This window comes from Sciurus carolinensis, chromosome 17, assembly GCF_902686445.1.
Source record: "Sciurus carolinensis chromosome 17, mSciCar1.2, whole genome shotgun sequence".
Classification (NCBI taxonomy): Eukaryota; Metazoa; Chordata; class Mammalia; order Rodentia; family Sciuridae; genus Sciurus; species Sciurus carolinensis.
The window spans coordinates 38,712,059-38,736,631 of NC_062229.1; the positions used below are offsets into that span (position 1 = coordinate 38,712,059).

A 24,573-nucleotide genomic window follows, 5' to 3' on the forward strand; every position below is an offset into this window, starting at 1 on the left:
GTATAATCAAATCTCCAGTCGCCCCTTTGGAACTGTTGCTAAGAGGTCTCGCTGAAAATAATAGGGCCCATTTATGACACACAGCACAAATGGTGATAGCAATTTACCTCTCAAGTGGAACCTCAGCGGCCCTGGAATGGTTACCTAAATGTGGTAAGAGTGGAAAAGCTGCACTTTCCAAATACACCCTCCAGCTAAGGACTTCTGGAACTGCTGCAAGATTGTAAAGAAAAGATGGATTGTTGGAATACTGTTATGCTCATATGTATGCGTTCTAAATGCCAAAGTTGGAAGCCCAGTGCGTGCGGTATTGTTCACATGCCACAGAATTTGAAATATTAGCCAGCCTTTGTCCTAGACTGATCTGCAAGGAACAGCGAGTACTAGAGTTCTACCTCCACTGAGTTTTTTGATCTCTCTAGTTTATTCTGCTGTTATTTTTCCTGAAAAGTCTTTGGTGTTAATTCTCAAGTCTTTGGGTCAGTTTCTTGGTTGGAAAGGAAACCACAAAAAGATTGGATCAAATACCAAATGGAAAATGTGAATAAATGGGATCGCATTTACATTTTGATACCGGATCTTACCATTCTAAGACTACGAAGTTACTTATTCCAGGAATTCTTATGAACAGCCATATATTTTAATTATTAAATATAAGAAGAGTCTCACAGTATTTACAGCCTCTAGGTAATAATTTAACTCACTCTAATATCGGGTGAATCAACATTGGCTCATAGCACTTACCACAGGCTGCAGCTATGGAATAAATTTTCTTTTTCCCTCTTTTCCAGAATCTCAGATCTAAAGCTTAGAAACCTATCCTGTATGTATTTACTAACCAGCAAATTGTTAAAAACACTAAGCCAACCCTCCATTTGCTAAAATATCCTTTCTGATGAGAGATAAGACAAACTTTTCATGATGTAGATGTTTCCATTTTTTATTTGTCTCTACTTTCATTTTTCAGTAAATCTGAATGACTAGAAATGATAAGAAAAGGAAGACATTTGCTAAATATATCAAAACCATCTAATGTTTCTGTAACCAGAAGAGGAAAATTATTAGTACCATAACATAAGCATTTTAATTGCATGCAAATTTAAACCAAATGTTACAGGAAAAGTTTCCCTATTACTTTCCAACTTCTGCTCTCCAAGGAATTCCAAATAGAGGAGCACAGTGTCAGCAGAGTGACTCTGAACATGAACAGAAACGAAACGAAATTTCTGTTTTCAGTTAGTGTTTGACACATGTGTTTTCATTCTTTCCCAAGACACAATTGGACCCCTCAACTTTAAAGTCATAATGTAAAGATTCCATTTTGTTATTATTCTTTTAAAGGGTGAAGCAATTGAGCAGTCTTATCTAAATGAAGAAAAAGAGCATTATTGTTCAGATATGAGCGTGCCATGAGTAGGGCCCACAATTTTACTTTTTCGAGTATGCTAACTGATCCAACATCTTTTGCCTGCTCCCCTTATAACTGACCTCAGACATTGGCAAAGTTCTGTGCTAAATAACAGGTTGCAGAAGACTATGCAATCACAAATGCAATAACGCTCAGAAGACAGTAAAAATTATTCTCCACAGACTAAATATCAAAGTTACACAAAACACCTGTCTAGGAACTAGTAAGAAATAGTTTCCCTTTCTTCACATGCATTACTGGCATTATTACATTTGAGAGTCAAACTCATTTTTAGAAAATTGGTTCAGGAATCAACTTTTGACTTTGATCAATTCTTTCTGATTCTATTAAAAGAGTTTATTCTTTGTCATTAGCCAAAAGCAATCTCAAATCTTTTCATAATAAAATATTTGTAAAACGTTCAAATAAAACCTAACACATAGTGGGTACTCAGTATCTTGTGATTTTTAAATAAGCAGAGAAATTCATCATATTCATTAATAATTTTTCAGGAAAATCTACATCCAACACAGCTAAGACAATGCAGGCAGTAGTCAACAATATTCTTAAGTGGTACATCATTTGACACATGTAATAAGAGTTTGTACCAAAGGACTTTACCAACAGCTAACACAGACAGGGAAGCATCCATAAAGTAAAGTAGAATTTGAAGTTGACCACTAATGTAAGTCAGGTGTAGATAAAAGAAGGCTACAGAGAGGGATAATGTGGAGAAGTAAACTGAATTAACTAACCAGGGTGGTGTAAGCATGGTGTTTGGAGAGTAAATGGACAGGTCTGGTTAGTGTCAGAGGTGTATGTTGGAAAAGAAGGGAAAACATGTGGGTTGATCCATGTTAAAAGTACCTTCAAAACTATACTGAGGAACTCAGACTTCATAAGGAGAGAACTAACAAGTCATGAACAGTTTTTAAGCAGGCAAAAGACGTGATTAAAGCACTGTGTAAAGAAGGCAGTGTTATCTGTAAAAGTACTGAGTCCACATGTTCTTAACAAAAACTGTATTTACTATAGCTCTGTGATAAATGACTTCAATTTCATCCCAGTTTCTAATCGCAACCAAAATCACATGCATTTTGTGATTGATCATTTCTTTGTGCTACATCGAAGAATGAAGAATCCAAGTTGTGGTTAAACCATCCACATGCATTGAATTACGACTGCATGTGTCAGTCAAGCACATGCTAAGCACACTGAACAAGAAATGAACAAGATACCATCATTTATTTCCCTAAAGACATATATAATTCTTGCTCTTGATAAGCCACGATCTAAGAAGAACATCAAAAAGAAAGATCACTGATTGTATATTGAGTTTACTAAATGCTGGATATGTTCTTGCAAGATCATATAGTCATAACAAAAGATACAGCGGACACTTAAGTCAGCTTAAGTGATGGGCATAGAGGGAAAGGGAAGCTTTGAAAACTGGGTGGTCATCAGCTGAGTCTTATGAGGCAGGGAAGAGAACAGAGGAAGCGTAGAAGAGGAATGATATTTATAAGAGATTAAGCAGCCAGGTTTTAGAACAAGGGATGCCCAAATATTTATTCCAGACCTAGCATTTCATGTTGCAGCATCTTGGGAAAGTTCTTTACCTCCCTTTCCTATAAAATGAACATGATATTTATATTCTTTTGAAATACACTACAACAGAGTATTTAAAACTTATAATATGAATTCTATACATGATAAGTGTTCAATCTATATCTGATATTATTGAATGTTGGCAGATTGTAATCTTTCAGGCAAAGAGGTCAGGCACCTCTTTGTATATGGCATGTAAAGACTTGGGTATGGGTAGACATATAGGAAGAGATGAGAACTAAACATGTCCATCTCTATGGTCTAAGGGATGCTCAGGCTAAAGTTCATTGGCCCTACTCACCTGGACCACATTGTGAATAATTTGCCACCCTCAGAGGTGTACAGAGCTCACATTATGTAAAAGTGCAGTAGCTCTGGCATTAGAGAGCAGAGGACAGGCTGGATCCCAAAAGACCATATAGTCTGTAAATAGTTCGAAGTTTATTATTTTGACATTGAATTCCAAATGACACAGATCCAAAAATGTATACACATAATTGAATTTTAATGATGATATGCATCTTTAAACTTTCTCATTATTGAATAAATGTTTTCTTCTTATTGCTTATCAAAACTGTTAAATTATGCTGACACTACACGAGTCATTGGATTGTTTTTCTACATCACACAATTAATTTCAACAATATAACGGACATTCAGAAATAATTATTTTACTACACAAAGAATCCTAGCAATCATTGCTTCAGAAACCCTTTCAAGTGCTTAGTTTTCTGAAGGTATTCTTTTTATAGAATTGTGGTCAGATTATAGATATTTTGTAATTCAATATTTTTTTGACTATCTTTTATTTGTTAATTGAGAAATACTTGTCAGTCCTCCTTAAGTGCTAAGTCTTATTTTTCAGAACTATAAAATGTGATCCTACAACATGTACAATCAGAATAATGAGAAATTATACTTCATGATTTATCAAAATGTATAAACGCATTCTACTGTCATACATAACTAATTAGAACAAATTTTGAAAATTAATTTATAAAAATGAATGCTTAGTCCTGAGAAAGAGACAGTCCCAAAAAGCACACGCATCCAGCAAACCATCTTCAGAGTCACCAGGTACGTTTTACCGTAGGTATTAGCGGAGCATATACAGATTTTTCTTCTTTCTCCCACTTAGCATCATATGGTAGCTAGGTTTCTGTGCTGCCTCAGCATCTCCATAGTTAACTTTTTAAATAATTGTGAAGTTCCCAATTGCTTTCATCAGAGTTCAGCCAATCCTCATTTTTTGCAGACTTACTTAGTTTTCAGTAACACAAAGCAAAGATTACATTCATGCATACACTTTTTCCATGTCTAAGGTATTATTTCCTTAGAAAAAAATTAAATGATTGTGTTTATTGGCTTCAAGGGTATAAAAAATTTTTAGTGACTCTTAAAATGTGGTCCTAGAAAGAGAAAATCACAAAAACCACTTTTTAACAAAGCTGATAGGAAAGTGGCATCCCAACACTGCCCCTCCAGGAACTAGACAAAGAAGAACTAAACCCAAAGACAGCAGAAGGAAGAAAATATAGAGATGAGAATAGATATAAATGAAAAGGAAGCCAGAAAAATAAAGGGAAAGATCAATGAAAATAAGAGTTTTTTAAAAAGGATAAACTAAGTAGACAAATAGGCTAAGAATAAATGAGAGACTCAAGTAAATAAATCCAAAATGAAAGACATTTCACTGACATGACAAAAATATAGAAGACCGCAAGAGACTACTATGAATAATTATATGCCAATAAATTGTACCACCTAGAAGAAATAAATAAATTGCTAGATATATACAACTCCAATACTGAATCGTGAAGAAAGAAAAAAATCTGAAAAGACCAATAACAAGAGATTGAAGCAGTAATGAAATAGCTTCTATCAAAGAAAAGCCAGGACCTGATGCTTAACTGCTGTATCCTACCAAATATTTAAAGAACTAATACCAATCTTTCTCAAATGCTTTTGAAAAAGAAACAAAGAAGAAAGAATGCTTCCAACTCCATTTTACAAGATCATCATTATACTGCTCTTGAAGGCAGACAAGGACATTATGATAAAAGAAAATTACAGGTCAATATCCCTGAGAACACAGATGAGAAAAATTCACAACAAAATACTAGCACACGGAATTCAATAGCATATTAAAAGGATCATTCACCATGGGGCAAGTGGGATTTATTCCAGTGATGCAAAGGTGGTTCAAAGTATACCAATCTAGAAATGGGATGTGCCACATTAACAGAATGAAGAACGAAAGCCATTGGACCATCTCAGTAGATGCAGGAAAAGCCAACATCCTTTTAAGGTAGAAACTCAAGAAATTAGGTGTGGAAAGCAGGGATCTCAACATCATGAGACAGATGTGACAAACTTTTAACTAACTGCATCCTCAACAGTAAAATGTGGAAAGCATTTTTTCTCAGATCAGAAACAAGAGCAAGATGCTCACTCTCACCACCTTCACTGGACTAGTTCTGAAGTCCTAGAAAGGCAAGAGAAAAAAATGCAAAACATCCTAATTGGAAAGGAAGAAGATACGATGTCTCTGCGGAAGATATGGTTTATATGCAGAAAATCCTAAATTTCCCCTCCAAAACATAAGTGTTAGAATTACTAAGTGAATCCAGTACACTTGCAGATACAAAAATCTATAGTGTTTTAATATACTAAAAATGAATTATCCCAAAATTTTCAGAAAAAAAATCTCATTTACAACAGCTACAAACAAACCAATCAACCATCAAATGAAAACCTTCAGAATAAATCTAACTAAAGAGATGAAAGACCTGGATGCTAAAAAGTAAAAAAAAAAAAAAATGAAAGAAACTGAAAAAGAATAAATGGAGAGAGATTCTCCATTCATTGATCGGAAAAATTAATGTGGATAAAATGCTCATAATACCCAAAGCAATCCACAAATTCAATTGCCATCAAAATTCCTAGGGTATTTTTCATAGAAATAGAAAAAGCAAACAAACCTAAAATGCTTAAGGAACCACAAAAGGTCCTAAAAAGTAAAAGTAATCTTCAGAAAAAAAAAAAAAAAAAAGCCAAAGGTACTGCATTACCTAACCTAAAAAATCCTCAAAGCCCCAGTAATCACGACGACATGGGAGTGGCATAAAAACAGACACATAGACTAGTGGGACAGAACAGATTGCTCAGAAGTAAATTCATGTGTTTGCAATCAACTAATTTTTGATAGTGGTGCCAAGAACACACATGGGGAAAGGATAGTGTCTTTGATAAATGGTGTTTGAACAATTGGATATCTATATACAGAACAATGAAATCAGACTCTTATCTCACATCAAATTAAAAAAATCAGCTAAAAATGGATTAAAATCTTAAACAAAAGACCTGAGTTGAAAAAGTACTAGAAGAAAACGTAGGGAAACAGTTCCATGACTTTGGCCTGCGTAATGATTCTTTTGGATGGGAACCCAAAAACACAGGAAATGAAAGAGAAAATAGACAAATGGGATTACATAAAACTTGAAAACATCTGCACAGACAAGGAAACCATCAACAGAATGAAGAGGCAACTTATGGAACGAGAGAGAATATGTGCAAACCACACAACTGATAAGGGGCTAGGATACAGGAGATATAAGGAACTCAAAAACCTACTGGCAAGAAAACAACTCAACAACTGGGCAAGCAAAGCAAAGACTGGAGTTTTAGCTCCACTGTAGAGTGCCAGCATATAGGAGGTCATGAGTTTGATCCCCAGCACCCAGCCTGCACCACCCCTAAAATAGGCCAAGATGTAGATAGACATTTTTAGAAAGCAGACATACAAATGGCCAGCTGGTATATGAAAAAATATTCAACATCAGCAATTACCATAAAAATGAAATTTAAAACCACAAGGAGCTATCACCACACACCTACTGGAATGGCTTTTATTAAAGATAACATGTGTCAGCAAGGATGTGAAGAAAGGGACCCTTGAACAGTGTTGATGAGGATGTAAATTCATACAGCCATTATGTAAAATAGTATGGAGATTCCTCAAAAAATTAAAAACAGAACTAATGTGTGATACAGCAATCCCATTACAGTGTATCTATCCAGAGACAACAAAATCAACATGTCCCAAAGACATTTGCACTCCCATGATCACTGCAGTATTATTTACAATAGCCAAGATATGAAATCACCCACGTGTCCACAAAAGGATGAATGGATAAAGACACTGTGGCACGTATTCAGAATAAAATAGTATTCAGTATTAAAGAAGGAAATCATAGCATTGCAGTAAACCAAAAGGCCATTATATGAAGTGAAATAAGTCAAGCACAAAAGACAAATATTGGATAATTTCACTTATGGGTAGAATCTAAAAAAGGCAAACTCATAAAAGCAGGGAAGAAATGTGGTTACCAGGAGTTGGTGGTTGGGGGACAGTAAAAGCAGACTGGGACGTGTTAGCCAAAGGGTACAACATTTCAGTTAGGAAGAATAAGTCAAGAGATCTACTGTACAACATGGTAACTATAGTTAATAACAATGTATTATATTGAAAATTGCAGAGACAGTAGAATTTATGTAGTCTCACCACAAAAATTACAAGTATGTAAGGACTTCCAAATGTTAATTTGCTTGATTAAACAATTCCACAGTGTATATGTACTTCAAAACCTAGTTTTGGGGGTTGGGATGTTGTTCATTGGTACAGCACTTGCCTAGAAGGAATGAAGCTCTGGGTTTGCCCCCCAGCACTGCAAAATATAAACAAAATAACCAAGTTAAATGATAAATAAATGAAATTTTTATTCATCAATTAAAATAATATATATTAGAGGCCACAAAGTAACCCAGTGCTTAAGTCCAGTTGTTTTAAAAAAACAAACAAAAAAAAGTTATCTTAGACCAGTTATCAATAATTTACACTTTGTCTGGGTCCAATTTTGTGGTTCCAAAATTCTCATTAGGAAGGGCCTGTGCACTTTAAGTGACCTGGACCAAGGACAGAGACGAGTCTTCATGACGCAAATATTACCCAGGAGGTCACTTTTTCCACTACTGCCTGGAACAGCTCAGTCCTACGTGTGACCTGGGCAAAACATCAATCCTAGTTCCTGGCAAGCAGAGGGAAGCATTTCCTCTCTAAACTTAGAGATGAAGTTTGTATTTCTGGAGTGGATCTGAAGGTCAGAGCCTTTCTGTGTTTCCACATGTGTGCAGTTAGCTAATGCGGGCTGGGAATTCTAAACACAACGGTCCACAAACTGTTTAGAGAACAAAGCCCAAGTGAAACCATTTGCAGCACAGAGCTTCAGGTAAAACTTCAACTCTGAAGTTAAATCCAACTGAGAAAGCCTGTGCATTTGCATTTGTTCTGCATTTTTGTCCAATAAAGAAAAAAAAAAAAAAAAAAAAAAAAGACTTTCTGGCAGTGTTGATGCTTGCCAGTTACCATGGTGGGACAGAGATGCTCAGACACATATATCATTGCTTACAATGCACAGCTTCTGCACAGTTACCTGCTGAAGACAGTCTTTAGTTTAAAAAGAAACAGGATAAGATACATCCAGGCCCTCCCTCAGAATGATTTGCTTTTGGTTACAAATATGAAATGGTTGCCTAGCAGTTATTAGAATAATAGCAAATGTTTGTTTTGAAGAAGTAAAATAATTATCTCAATAGTCCTATCATCGAAACCCAGATGTAAGAGTAGGTCTGGGCAATGGAATGTCAGGCCTGAGAAAAATCACTCTCAGGAACTAGGTGGGGAAAAAAATGGAATTAGAAACTAAACGCCTTGAAAATTCAGACTCAGATGCAGGCAGGGTATTCCAAAGCACCATCTCCAGAGGAAATAAACACAAGCTTGGATACAGCTCTTGGAGAAAAAAAAAAATGACCACAGTTTGTGAAGGTTTCTTTGAGCATAGAAGGGAATGAGGGACCAGGCAGATTTGGGGTTAGAAACTAGAAGGAAACTCCAGGCAATAGGAAACCATGTGGATGGGTGGGGGAAGAAACGTTTGAGAAAAACCAGACTGGAAAGGGAAAAAATTGGCCTTAGCAGGCATTTGGATGTTTTCCTGCAAGGGCTGGCTCCTGGATAGGTTCAAAACATGAAAAGCCTTTGGTCTGTACTTTGTCATACCTTTAGAATCCAAATAAAAAATAGTTGTCTATTCCTGGGTTCATCCATCAAGAAGATAATGACCCCAAAACACTTGACACAACTAAAGGGTAAGTTGTTTAAAGAAAAAAAAAAAAAAAGCAGGGGGGAGGCTGGGTAAGTTGCTGGAATGGAGTAGCCTCTTCAGAGGCCAACCTTATCCCCACTGAGCAAACACAGAGGCAAGCCAAGGACTTAAACACAGTGGAAAAGAGCATTTGCCATGAAACTCCATCACACAGGCCCTTTCTAAGGTAGTACGTCTCCTCCTGAGTCTGAGAGGAAGAGAAAATATTACCCACATTTTGTCTTTCTACCACCACCCATAATGTTATGGGTATTTTCTCACTTAGAATCTATTAAACTACTTCTCACTTTGACATTAACACAGGTAGAATGCTAGACATTTGTTAATGTAAGTACAAAATTGAAGTTAGCAGAAAAGCAGTCTTGAAATATAAAATAGGATCCTGTGCTTTGAAATCACGGTCTCCATGTTTTCATATCTATATTAAGTGACAAACAGAAACCTGAATCAATACTGTTCACACTGCAATGGAAGGAGGTGGGTAGGAACTAGTGCACGTCTCTTTCCAACTGTCTGCCTTTGTATAAACTCAAAACATTTTGCCTGTGTCTGCTTGTCGTTAATGATATCCAGGATCAGTTATGATAGTCTTACTCATGGGGATTATTTTGTGGGGAGAAAGGGTCAAACCAGGGAGAAGGCTTTGTGGTTAGATAACAAGTGCTTGGGTGCTGACTACATGACATTTGATGCATTACTCAGCACCTCCAGGTTTGCTTCCTCTGGAGTAAAATGGGGAGGATAATAATTGTCTTAGTTACTCAATATCCATCCAACAATGGCATAGGCTACTAAAAGTTGAACATGTACCAATCTTCAGTAGTCAAGCAGGTATGCAATGATTGAAGTGGGGTGGTTTTAAAGAAATACTGGATGGTTTAGCCACCAATGAAAGGCATCCCCATCTAAATACTTTTAAACAGTGTTGTAGCCAAACGGCATTCTTCCTGTAGATGAATTTGCCCTTCTGATGAATTACAGGAATGTTCTAAGAGTCTCCTAGACTCCAGTATGCTGAACTATTGATGGGGGTTGAACTGCAAAGCATATCAGTAGAAATATAATGCTTACCACATTTTCGGGGTACACACAGATCATCATCAACTCATTCTCTGCTTACATTATGAAGTGGGGCTTGTCTTCTGTGCAAAAAGACCAAAGATACCCGTACCCTCAGGATTCTCCTCTTCCTCTTTTTTTTTTTTTTTTTTTTTGTCTTGGGCCTTTAGATCTGTTCTGTTAACTGCTTCATTGGTTCATTGGTAGGCTAATGGAAGTTAGGGTGAAATTTTTACCTTTTATGCCTAAGGGTATTCAGATGGGAGGGACCTGATGAAAACACAGGTAAATACTAACTCTGTGATGCTACAAAGATAAGACTGTGAGTTAACAGAAGTACTGTAAGTCTTCCTCCCCAAAACAGGTAGACCATCCATCCCCTGGTTTGCCAGTGCCTGACATTTCACCAGTTCATGCACCTTATTTACATTTTATTGTCTACAGAAGGCTACTTGCAAATTAGAATTTTCTTATCTGGAAAGACACACTTTATATCATATTTTAAATTTTCCTTAAAAAGAAACAGAGTCATGATCTTGGCCCTAGACTAGTAACTTTTGAAGGACATAGAAGAAAGATAGGTAAAACTGGAAACAGTATTAGGGTGTTTTTAGTTGCATTAATAATCCACATGGATAGGACATAATAGATGTCAAACATACTGTTGCAATGCAAAATTGTGACAATTTCACACAGGCTTCAAACATACCCACTTTGTCCATGCTTGCCCAAGCTTTTATTTGGTAATTGTGAATGCCATGTTAACTCATTATTGCTTGTCTTAGACAATTTCTCCCAACAGAAGAAAACCACAAAGAATCAGAAAGCCTCTGAAAGAGAACAACTTCCCTTGACTTCTTTGGCTGATGTGAATTCCGGGATTTCACTTAAGACATAAACTATTAGGTAAGTCTCTACATAAATGATTAAAAATTCTCTTAGAATAAAAGCATCTCAAATATCTTGCACATGTGATACACAGAGACATGCTGACAAACACATGTAATCATGTATGTTTAATAAATATATTTCTATCAATATAAGCTACATTTATGTGTATTTACATTTCACTTGGAATTGCTCTCAACTGGTTTGAAATGCAATTGAGAAACTGACATAAGTTGGAGAAAAATCTACTTTTCATATGGAAATCTTTGACTTAAGTTTTCCTCTTATAAATCATTCTCAATTTCATCATTTGTTTCCCTAGGAAAAGGTACTACCCATAATTTCTTTATACCCTACACATTAAATTAGAAATTTTCTCATGTTGAATCCCTTGTCATTAAAAAAAATCTCATGGGAACTCTTAAAAAAAAACTGTTAAATCACACAGTATTTCAATAATAATTTTTAATGGGACTTCAAATCAACCTCACATAGTTTTCCTTTTAGGAAAAAAAAATCTTTTTTTTTTTTCATTCAACCCTTAAATTAAAAGTTAGTTTCATTTTATCCATTATGGCAAACTTGCCCCCAAAGATATAAATTCCAAGGGAATTTATGTTTCTTAAGGAATTTTGCAACTTGATTTCATTCATAGATTTCCTACACAGTTCTTCATATCTCAGAACCACATTCCAAAGTGCAGTGTGTTCTTTGACAGTTGCTTCCCAAAAAATCTTCAGTTTTAGCTCTTACTCTTCCCATAGTGCACAAGCTCTGCAGGTGAGCAGTTGTGATCTGCGACTTGAGGTACATATTGTTTATTGAACTATTTCTTTAAAGGTGCCACAGAGAAGATGGGCTAAAGACACTTCATGAATTTAGGTTCCTTCCAATTCAGGGTTGATATCGGCTGAATGGCCACTAAGTCTCTCATGATGCCTGCCAATTACAATGAACTGCCTTTTTCTCATCATAATTAGAAATTTAAATGCAAACCTTGCAATTTTCTGTTATTCCACAACGCAGGGAGACAATCAGTTTCTAAAAGGATCATATGATAGAGTCCTTATATCACCAATATTTTATGGATAAAGAGATATTTGAGTCACCTACAGAACAATAACAATGATACATCTTTCAAATTCAATTTAGGGTCTTATAGTGGACTATTTATTTATTTATTTATTTATTTATTTTTGCCATGTAAGAGTTTTTTCTCTTCCAACTCTAGAGCTCTCATTTCTTCCTAAAGAAATGCATTTTTAATTTTTTAAAAATTTTATCTGTTCTAATTAGTGGTACATGACAGTAGAATGCATTTATACATTTTGATAGATCATATATAAATGGAGTGTAATCTCTCATTTTTCTGATTATACATATTGCAGGATCACATGGTTCACGCAGTCATACATGTACATGAGGTAATAAAGTCTGTTTCACTCCACTATCATCCCTTCCCCCCCATACCCCTTACCCTCCCTTTATCCCCCTCTACATAATATAAAGTAACTCTCTTCTTCCCTATCCCTTTCCCCTTATTGTGAATTAGTTTCTGCATATCAGAGAAAACATTTAACTTTTGGATTTGGGGGTTTGGCTTAAAGAAATGCATTTTTTAATTGCAATGTGATTAGCGAAAACATTTAGAACAATGACAAACATCAATCAAAAAATTGCCAACCATGTCTTCAATTTAATATGCTTTTCCATGATTTCAGAAACCAAGAAAGTGAGAATTTTTAGGATCGTTTTTCTTCTTTTTACCTTTGAACTCGTAAAACAAGACCTCAGAGTGAACAGTATAACAAGGGGTGAACCAAGAAGCATTTTTTTTTTTTTTCAGAACCTATCCAACTCAATTAGAATGAATTCTACCACCTGCCACTGTGACGGGATGTGCTTTTTCTCAAAGATGTCGGGTTTACAGGCCCTGAAAAATCCTGAGGGCTATCATGTAGCCAAAAGCAAATGTAGGAAAGAATCATCCTTGCAGTACTTTTAGTTTTTGTTATTAGCAAAGCCTGACAATACACACGTGTCAACTCATGAAACACACATTCCTTCAACGCTTAAAATGTACTCAGAACCACATTAAAGCATGTGAGATGTGTAGGAGCCTTAGACAACAGGGTTCCTGTGAGGAGAAACGTTAAGTCTCAGACCCTAGAAATGTTTACCTCATCTCTGTGCCAAACACATAACAAACATGATTCCATGAAACTCAGAAAATAATTTTTCTATTGTTGATTATAAATAATATTGTCTGATTGTTGAGGAAACAGATGTTTGGAAGTATTATGTAACTTTTCCAACAAATTAAAGAGATTTTTTTGGGGGGTATAGAGTTCAACTGAAAAATCCTTGGAGTGTCTTTTTTTTTTTTTAACATATCTGTATAAGTGTATTTATGTGGTATTGAAAGCTTACATAAATTTAACAAATCAAATGCACACAAACATATTTTTGCCTAACACACATATATTTTGTATATAATTTGAAATATATATTACTATATTACTTCTCATATCTTTATAAGATCACTGATGAGTGAAAATAGTAACTTTAAGCCAAAAAAAGGGATAATTCCACATTAATAAAATAAACATTCTGAGTTAGAAATCATTGCTTTGTTGTTTGTGTAATATTTATTATTTTTTTAACATGTGGATCAGTATGTCTTTGGTGCCCTTAGTATTTTTACCACCCTGTAGAGCATATTTGTGCCATGTTTGCAGTTTCCACTGATGTGGTATCAAAGATTCCGAGAGAGAAAGGCTAAGACCCCAGAAACCAAGTAACTATTTAGGAATGTCTTCTGTCCCCAAGTCATTGGCCATAAAAGTAAGTCCCACCCAGAGCCTGAGGAGATTATAATCTACAAGAAGGACCCTAATCGTAGAAGCAGGAGAGATGGTAAAGCACAAGATATTTGATCTCAGAGGGTGCTCAACGGAGCTTGTGTTGCCAGGTGTTTAGATGAGATGGGAAGAGTCTACCAAGAAACAACCAATGTACACTAGAAGTAAAAAGAAAGAACATTTTATATATATGGACACGTGTCAGATTCTAAACGTAAGGAACTGAAAGGAGCAGAGTAGATGCCCTATCTGGGCAAAAGGATTTCTGTTCAGTTAGAAAACATTGGTTAGTAACATTTTGATCACAAGACATACTTTTTTTATTTTTATGGCATTCAAGATTCCACTACAAAGCTGGGCATACTGGCACACGCCTGTAATCCCAGCAGCTCAGGAGGATGAGGCAGGAAGACAATGAGTTCAAAGCCAGCCTCAGCAACAGTGATGCGCTAAGCAACTCCGTGAGACCCTGTCTCTAAATAAAATACAAAATAGGACTGGGGATGTGGCTCAATGGTCAAGTGCCTCTGAATTCAATTCCCAGTATTAAAAAAAAAAAAAAAAAAAAAAAAGATTCCACTACAATATTTAAACATTGTCCCTAATGAAATTGCATCATTTCTGTATGTGCAAAAGCATGAGAGGTAGATTGTAGTATTAAATGCTATCAAATACAAACTTAGATTTAAAATAGCAATATTGCCTGTTACATTTAGTGTTTGTGGGTTTTATCTCTTTCTTTCCTTTCTCTCTCTCTCTCTCTCTCTCTTTCTCTCTCTCTGTCTCTGTCTCTCCCTCTCTCTCTCCTTCTCTCTCAGGAGTGAGCCCAGAAGGTGCTTTACCCCTGAGCTACATCCCAGTACTTTCTATTTTTTATTTTTATTTATTTTTTTTTTATTTGCTAAATTGCCAAGACTGGTCTCAGAATTGGCTATCCACCTACCTCAATCTTCTGAGTTGCTGAGATTACAGGTGTGCTCTGCCCTACCAGTGTGTGGGTATTTTTATTACTTTTGCCATAATATACATGTAACAGTGACTATAAGCAAATGCTGAGTAAACATCTGTAAAAAAAACTGAAGAAAAGCATGCAACCATGCGACCCCCAAAACATGGGTACCTATTTTGTTTACATGTATTCCAAAGATTTCTCAATGTTAACACAGACTAATAATAGTAATAATAATAATAATATGATGATGATGATGATAATAATCATAATGATTCTTTAAAATATCTACTATTCTGATTTGCAAATAATAAATTAGGAGGAATCATTTTTGGTTGGAGAAATATGTTTGGCTGTAGTTGTCTGGATGAGCTGGAGACAACAAATGGAGACCACTGACCATGAAAGTGAATTTTGTTTTTCCCCAACTTTGGCTACAAAATCATAAAAACTGGCATTTTTCTCAAAAAAGGCCCAGAATGAAAATTCAATGTAAACAGAACCTATAGAACAATTCTGAATCAGTCTGATACACTGGTTGAAGGTACTAAAGTTCCTAAATAAACCAACCTTTCTGAAATAAAAATAAAGGCCAATATCAACACCCAGCAAACATGTCAGTTTAGATATTGATTACCTGTGACTAGTGGCAAAATTAATGCCACAATAGATTACAGTAAAATTCACTAAAGAAATATCACACATCTGCTATTCCAAAGGAACATACAACTTATAACTGTTTTGTCTTTTTTTTTCTTTAAGTAATCTAATCCCATTATTTGAAAATTGAATAAATGTGTTTTTCAGACCATTTTGTTTCATGAGCTTCTTGTTCAATCGACTGTGAGCCCACCTGGTGAAGGTACCCATTCCTCTCAAAATGTAATTCCTCAGACTCATAAATTTCACAGAACATTTATTTTAGTTTGCACTGCTTTCAGGAAATAAAAGGTACTAGAAAAGAGGCTCTCCGTGGCATGGCATTGGGTTTTTCCCTTTGCTTGCTTTGATTCCATGTGGAGTAACTCAGGTAAGTTTGCTCTCAGCCAGAATTAAATAGTTCTACTTACTCATATATGTACATTACAACCCAGTGCATGTCAATATCTCTTGGTAGGGGCAACATTCCACTCTATAATGACTATATCTCAAAGCATGACCAAATAGAGTATTTGCCCTTACTGTGGGTCCATGGGTCTCAAAGAGCAATCTGCTCGTTCCTTACTTGCTATATAAATATTTCCTGTCAGTACATAAGGAAAAAAATGAAAATAAAAGTAATTCCAAATACATGCAACTGTTTGGCCTCATGACTAGTCACTTAGAAATACTAAAACAAATGGCCATAGAATCTAGAACTACTAAAAATGAATTCAGTCCAACAACAAAATCACACCCCTCTCTGTAACAATCTAGGTGGGCCCTATCCATCTCCCTACATTTTAGCATGAAGAATTATTTCCTTTACTGAAGAAAAGCCAAGTTCTGACTTAATTAAGAATGAATGATATCATTCCTGAACTTTTAGATATTTGTCCTCATCTTTGATTTTAAGTGAAATGTCAGATGCAATGTTAGTTTCCGTAAGTATAATTCAACCAGCCTGTGACTTGGAAAGCAGGAGGGTGTATTCCAGACTCCTTGTAGTGAGTCTGAACATGTGGCCGGCACTCTCTCACTTCTTACACTCATGGCTATTAGGCATGGAAACTTTCTATGGAATACCCATTACTCATTCCCTCTGCTCCAAACACCTAGTAGGTCAGAAAAATGAGGTGGGGTGGGGAGGGTGGAGAAAGGATGACCGACCTTAAAAAGCAGAGACAACTAAATTCATCTAAGACATACACCTTGCTGTCAATAGCCTCTTTCATTTACTTTTCCCCAACCTTTTAAATTAGCACATACGTTGGACTCGGGTGGAAAACCCATGTGGAGAAACGAAAATCAAAAAGCAACGCACATCTCAGTAACTTGTGCGATAGCTCTTAATCTAGTCCTTGTGTTTGAGTATCTGAATGAGCTGTGGTCTGTTTTTCATTACTTCCCATCTGGAGAGATTGCTGGCTTTGTTCAGCAACTTCTGGTCATTTTGGCCTGACAGTGATGGTTTTGTTTTATGTAGTTATATTACACAGAACCAAAGCAGTTGCAACCACCACCCAAGAAAGAGCAATCTTGAAAACAGGTTTTGTTGAAAGAGTTCTGGAAGAGGCTTCCCAACAGAGCAATGGGTGTGTGTTCCCACCTGATTAGCATAGGTAGCACACAGGAGACAACAAAACCTGTCTTTTAGATGCTAAAATAAAGTCTATTGTGCTATTACATCAAGATTAATTTTTATACCCTTCCTCTTTATCTCTAAAGAGACTAATGCATGTACTTTCTCAGACATCACTACAAACTAACTTGCAACAGTTCATGAAAAACTGATTCCATATCACATCTTTAAAAGCAAAAATAAGTAAATCCTTGTCTTCATAATGTTTAGTTTTAATTGCATAGGCTTCGTCTCAGGCGAAGTTGCCCATGATTGAAAACCAAGTGTCTCAATGAAGATCAAATCCAATTTGTATCCTCTAATGACAGTCTCAATGACCTTAATGATTTTGCTTTAAAAGGCCACTTTCCACACTCTTTAATTTCTTACCTTAAGAAAGCATGGTCCTAAATAACTCAACTTCTGCCTGTTATTTAAAGAAGCAAAGCACTGCATTCTAATTCTTTACTGTTTATCTGAAATGATTTTATGAAATAAAGAAACAAGGTCATGAGTTATTCAGGTTTCATAGACAGAACAACCAAAATATAAATGTAATAGAAACCAGCTCAATTGTTCTAAGACATGTATTTTATTTTTCTGAAAACACTACAGAACAGATCTGGACAATCATTAAGATAATAGTAATATGTTACCCATAACACTATATCTTAACAGAAACTTTTTAAAATTTTTTCCTTAATATGAAGAAAAATTATTTTATACAAAAGAGCATGAGATATTGTCAAGCATTTAATCATCACAACACTGTGAGTGAGGACTTCTTATCTCTTTATAGATGGGAAAACTAGGGCACAGCAAGGTTGAGTAACTGACTGCAAGTCACACAGCTACTAAGTGGAGAGGCAGTCATCAACCCAGGTAGAACACAGGGTTCCACAATGGTCATAACATTACAATGCTGATTTTCAGATATTTATATAACTCTATGTTTATTGTAGGTTATTTTATATTCTTCTATAGTGATTTAGTTTCTTATGACACATTTTCCAGGATTTGACAGTCTAGTCCTTATGATTACCAATTTAATAGCTATGCAATAGTTGTATACGGTCCATAAGCTAGAATGTAGATGTTGCCTATATATTTTTCCAGTACGGAGAAGAGAAGGGTGCTCAGACTTGTAACATATATACGTACTTGAAAAAATATGTTTGAATAAAATCTTTGGGACAACATTTCCAGTAGCATAACCAGTACCAAGGACTATACCCTTTATTGCTCTTTCTATACTGACTTTGTAAAAAGACTTCCAATTGGGCCTGGTAATAGTGAAGAATGCATGAACCAGTTTCACACTGAGCAACACTGGAGGGCCTACATGTTTGCTGCTGGAGCGGATGTAAACAATCACTGCAAATTGCTTTAATTGTCATGTTTCCAATGATTGCCTAACTTGCCCTGAGGATACCACTTCTCCTGTAGCCCTCTCAAGTTTTTGTTATTCTTGTGGTGGTGTTTTTGTTTTCCCCCACACCTCTCCACCCACTTCTTCCATAGCAGAGAATCCACCATGCTCCTTTCTCAATGCTGTGTAAAATCCCCAATTTAGAATCTTACATCCAGCAACTTTAGAACCAATTTCATCTTCACTATGGTCAATAGACCCTCAGTTTATCATTCCAGTTATTTTTCCACAAATACCTTCTGGATTAGTCACTCTTTCCAACTTGTTCCTTGCTTCATTTCTGGAAGACTGCAATAAACACTGAGGTCATTGTTCCAGCACCCGGTAGTCAGGTCCTTGAACTCTGACCACCTGTATCTTCTTGCACACCTCAGAGACTTACTCTCATGGTCATCATTAACAATGATCAACTATTTTCCTCAAATGTAACTGCTGTCTTTTCCTGATTGTCTCTAAGCAAAACTACAACAAAGTCCACGTTTCCGGAAGGACATACTCTAAACAAAACTCTGCATACCATTAAGATGGTATTTTTCCCCAAATGTGACCATGCCAATAGTACATTTTTGATCATGATGGCTTGCTTTTTGGTGCCTCCCAATGATGTGCTTGGTGAAAGCTGTCAGTCAGAGTCAGTACTGCTAACCACAGGTTCCAGAGACAGAGGAAAAACAAGACTACTGGAGGATTTTGTAAAAATATAATGGTCACATGATCACCCAGGCTTCTTTACATGACCTTCTCAGCACAAGATCTAGTAGCCCTCCAGTCTCACATGACCTTTCATGAATGATTTTCCTAGTTTGTTCCACAGCCCCTCCCTCCCTTACTTCTCTCCTTCCCTTACTTCTTCTTTTCTTCTTCCATAGTTATTGGTGCCTATTATGTTTAAGACCAGTAATTTCCAAACTACTTTTTAAAACCTGACTGTTAAGAATACAAATATTTAGAACAGAGAACCCAATATTTACATACTTAAGACCTAGGTATTTATGATACTTACACATCACAAAATAGTTACAGAAAGTTTATAGAGAAACAAAAAGAGATACAAGTTCTAGTATTTTTTTTCTACTACTCCAAATAAACATGCATCTACACCCTGCACACATTCCACTTTGGAAAGAGGTATTCTAGATCACACAGGCCCTGTTTTCGTTATTTTCAAACATCTCTTGGAGAGAGAAAACCAAATGAGCAGTTACCAAAAACTATGGATAGGAGTTAGAAGTTGAGCTGAGGAGCCCCACTGTAGTTTGTCCAGATTAGCTTCTCCCACATACTGGATAACTTGCTAATGGAGACTCTGACCTACTTTCAGTTAAATCACTTTTCAAACCACACAAGTATATAGGGTATAGTTTTCCACATGGACAGACACTCTATACTTTGTCCTCTCCAGTGATATTCAGTGATCAGAGACATCTGTATGACTGAGCAAAAATCTGCTTAGGGAAGGGCCCTCTCATATGAACCACTGCTGCTATCAGACTCTTAATAGAATCTACTGGGGTTCCAGAATGTTGCTTGCCTATGAAGAGTAGTGATTCTGGTTGATATTTAATCAATGTTATTGGCTGTCAGACTTGGGACTTCCATTTGCTCTGATGGTCCCATAGACATTTTTACCCCAGAGTTTGGAAATGGATGGGAATAATGGGAATCATATTCTAATGCTTCTAACATATCAGAGGTTTCCCACAGCCAGCAATGAAAGAAATTCCTAGTCATGGGCCAGTTTTACTCCTACATGTTCTCCAAGATTCTGTTTTCACTTGCTCACCCTAATGTACCCCTGCTCATTCCCCTTCGACAGATGATTTTTTGATGATTTCACTCCCTTGGCTATCTGTAGCCCTAAGCTTTCTCTCAGCTTCCTGTTTGACATCTCACGCAAATGCTATGCCCAGGATTCTAGCTCATTATGTCCAGTGTATAATATACCACCTTGCCCCCAAAACCTATGACTGCTACTTCTGGTCTTCTTACCTCTATAAGCAGCACAACACTCTTCCCAATCATGAACATTCAAAATGCAAGCTTTGTTTCATGCAGCCTTCTCTTTTATCTTCATAGAGATTGATTGATTCTACAGTGACCCCTTTCCACTACCCTAACGATAATTAGGAAACAGGGTGACTCTGTCCTCATTTTCATCCTTGAACTAAGGCTTCAAAACTTCCCTTTATTTTTTTTAACCTTTCCTTTCTCTCCTTATAATCCAATTTCACCCATTTTTGCTGAAATAACTTTTTTAAATGCACATGCAATCATATATCTACTCAAAAACTATTGCTACCAAAAGGTCCATGTTATATACAGAAATAAGACTGAAACATACAGAATAACATTTTTAAAGCCTCCAAAACCTTCAACCCATTCTTCTCTCTACCAAAGTCCTTACCAGAGCTGATCTTTCATTCTACCTACATGGGTCTACTCAACTGTATTCTCAAACTCTTTCTCCTGACCATCAACCTTTCCTAAGCCCACATGTTCTCCCTTGATTTAATAAATTTCATTCCCCAGAAAGTAATCTCTGTTAGTACATTGTTAATATTGTATTTACCCAAAACATGACCATGCCAATAGCACATTTCTGGTCATGACAGCATTCTCCAAATACATTGGTTAGAGGTGCTTTGGTGACACTCCGACATGAACTAGGGTAACATACTATTCCTAAAATGGATATTAAGATTAGTTTCTTGGTTTCTTTTCAACAAAAAAAATAGAACAACTGGGTGGCAGAAACCATGTCTTATCATGCCTTACAGTAACTACTGCATTTTTTGGCTTAAAGGAGACATGGAATGCTATTTCTTTAACTGCTAAATTGAATCTGGCTCCCATTACCCAAATATGTTAGGAAATATGTAGGCATGTATGAGTGTTTTTTTCCTAAAATGTGTGCATAATAATATTTGTATGTGAAATGGGGACAGTTCCTAGAATTATCTTGGCTCTATCCACTTCTTGATTTCAGTGTTACAGCAAAAGTTAGATTAAGAACAACAAACAACATATGTTATAAGAAGCTTTCCCGTTTTCCAGTAAGAACTGAGTCATGCAAGAAAGACCATATAAATTTCACAAATAATGTAACGCAACCTTTAAAAGTACATGGGATTCTCAGACATTAAGAAACATAAGCAAAAGACTGAAGACAAAAGACTTCAGATATATTTTCAGGAAAGTAAAAAGCCTGACTACATAAAATACCAACTCTGAAATCCTGTGAATTATTTATAGCCAAAGTTTAGATACAATGGACCCATCAATAAATTCATTCCTAGTCAACAAACGTTGCTAAAGCTTTAAAGAACAGAGAAATTAAAACATGCTTTGCAAGAGAAAGTTTTCCCCAGTGCTCCTCATTTTTATATAGGAAATCAATTTGCATCACTGATAATATCATTCAAATCAGACAACCCAAAGTTGTTAGGAGGTAATTTAGTTTTATGCTGAAGCAATTTGATACTTGTTCTGATTTGTGATTTTCATTTTGTTTGTTAATGAAAAAAATTAATGAGCAATGTTACCAGAAATACAACTCATCAGAGCACTGGCATTATTAAAAAGGTTTGCCATATACTGTACACTGCCATCATTGTGCAGCTGGGGCCTGCACCTCCGTGTTGCAGGAGCCATCAATTGAACAGCACAGGCAAGAGCTCAGAGTACAGATGCCCTTATACATACCTTTGCATTGATTTGTGTTTTTGTCAAGAATTGCCTTTGTGGATACAATTTTTCCATACCTGAAACAGAAAGAAAATTCCCTGTTATTGTAACCCAGCGAAAATACTTAAAATAGCTTAATGAACATCAGAGCATAATTGAGCATGAATCTACCAAGAAAACAAGTTCTGAACTCCCATTTCACACCTGGATGATCTCCTTTCTCAAGATCTTCTTTATTACTCTGTAGTGCATTTCCCCTGTGTGAGCACTGGGTTGTGACTTCATAGATAAACCTATCGAAAACTGTTGGTGGCTGAAAGGGAATTCATGTGATTGTGATCAAGGTAAATTGCAATCTATGGACTCATGGAGGACAGCATAAGCTTTAGTGCCAGACTGAATGGGGTTTGTGTCCCATTCGGACTAAGACCTACTGCTGTGACTTTAAAGGGTTTAACCCATCTTCTCTAGACCTCAGGATTTTTCTTCTGAAAAAATGAGAAACTATATATATATATATATATATATATGAAATCTGGTTCAATCAAACTTCACATCTTCAGAAATCCAGGTGTTAGGCTCCAGAGGCAGTTAGTATAGTAGTTCAAAAAATATATCATGGTGCCAAACTGCCACCGCTGAAGTTTCAATTCAGCCTGGATGTGTTTGGTTGACTGTCACATGGATTCTTTACATCATGTCATCATCTAGTGACATAGACACAATTAGTCAAATAATGCTGTGGATTTTTTTTTTATTTTCAATGATTTAAAGTTATTTGTAAACATATGAGATGAGGTAAAAGTATCTTCCCTCTAGGGTTGCTGGGAGGGCTAACTGGGATGAACCTGAAGAGCTGAGGAGAGTGGCGGACAGTAAGTTCACATTAAATCTTAACTCTTCCTCCCATTATGATCTTCCTCCCTTCTACTATAAAATACAGTATTTGGCAGTCTCTGTAGTAGCTGAGACATAAAGGGGGATAAGGATTCTATTTCAAACAGCAACTTAAATCATTTCTACTTAGATCGTCAAAATCTGCTAAGAAATGGGGCATGGATCTTTTAATTGCTAAAAGATAAGGTTTACAACTTACACTGTTATGTTTAAGGTAAGGGATTTTACTAGCTATGTTCTCATATAACTAGTCACAAAAACACTCAAAGTTTATTTGTTTATTTATTTAGTATTACCTCCATGCCTAGTGACATACATACTCCCTTCCTTCCAAACCACCACACCCCACCTTTCTCACCTCACAATAAACACAAACATGCCTCTCTTTCAAACTCTGATTTCATCTAAGAGTTTCTCATTGGGAGAAATAAGCAGTAAAATAATATCATATTTGAACAGTTTCTTCAGTAGACAATGATTCACAGATCATACCAATGAAGTAGATATAATATTTACTAGGTTTGGACAATTTAGGCAAAGAAACATTTGCAAAATATATAGAGAGTAGAAAAGTTAAAAAAAAAAAAAGATGAAAAGGATGTTTGCTGAAACTATTTTTCATGAAAGGTACTGCTAATACAGTATGTGAAAGATTAAAAAAAAGAAAGAAAAATAATATAAAATATGTATAACTAAAACACACCAGACATAGATATCCTTAAGACAAAAATCCTTAATTGGTTTCTAAAGGTACTCCTAAAATTTTTATAGACATACCTTCAAAATTAGAATTTAGCTCTATCTTTCAAAGATGAAATTGAAAATTACTGTTTCTGATACAGAATTACATTTCACAAGGGGACTCTGGACTGCAGGTGTGCATATAATCCCACTACATCAATATCACAAGGATATTCTCTTCTCCATTAAATGTAGGATATGGAAAACATTGCTATCATTATTTTAGAGCAATTTTAAAAATGCATTCTTGTAGAAATTCTTGTAGAAATTGCAATTCTTGTAGAAAGCACTCATATTTTATATTTTGGCAAGCAACATTAAAAAAAATAGAAGAAAAAGAACTTAATTTCCCAGAAACTATTACAATATTACCATAAATGGGAAAATCACACACACACACACTCATCATAAAAGCAAACTGTTTCCTGACTTCCCTATTTCTCATTGCACTGTAGGTGAGACTTTCCAACACCACTATGGAGTAATAAAACAATGGAACACAACTCTGAAAACTTGACACAAACTCTACTCTCGCTGGAGTTACAGGAATTTCAACCGTTGG

The 24,573-nt window shown here is 35.9% G+C and overlaps 1 protein-coding gene across 8 annotated transcripts in view; it reads right to left on the minus strand.

Moving 5' to 3' along the window:
• The window catches only part of Rbms3 (RNA binding motif single stranded interacting protein 3), a 662,520-nt gene that overhangs the window by 456,988 nt on the left and 180,959 nt on the right, over nucleotides 1-24,573 (minus strand). For all 8 annotated transcript variants that reach the window (XM_047530655.1, XM_047530658.1, XM_047530657.1 and 5 more), the window contains exon 3: nucleotides 22,392-22,450. In XM_047530655.1, the coding sequence (XP_047386611.1) occupies nucleotides 22,392-22,450 (59 nt within the window). The remainder of the gene's footprint in view (nucleotides 1-22,391; nucleotides 22,451-24,573) is intronic.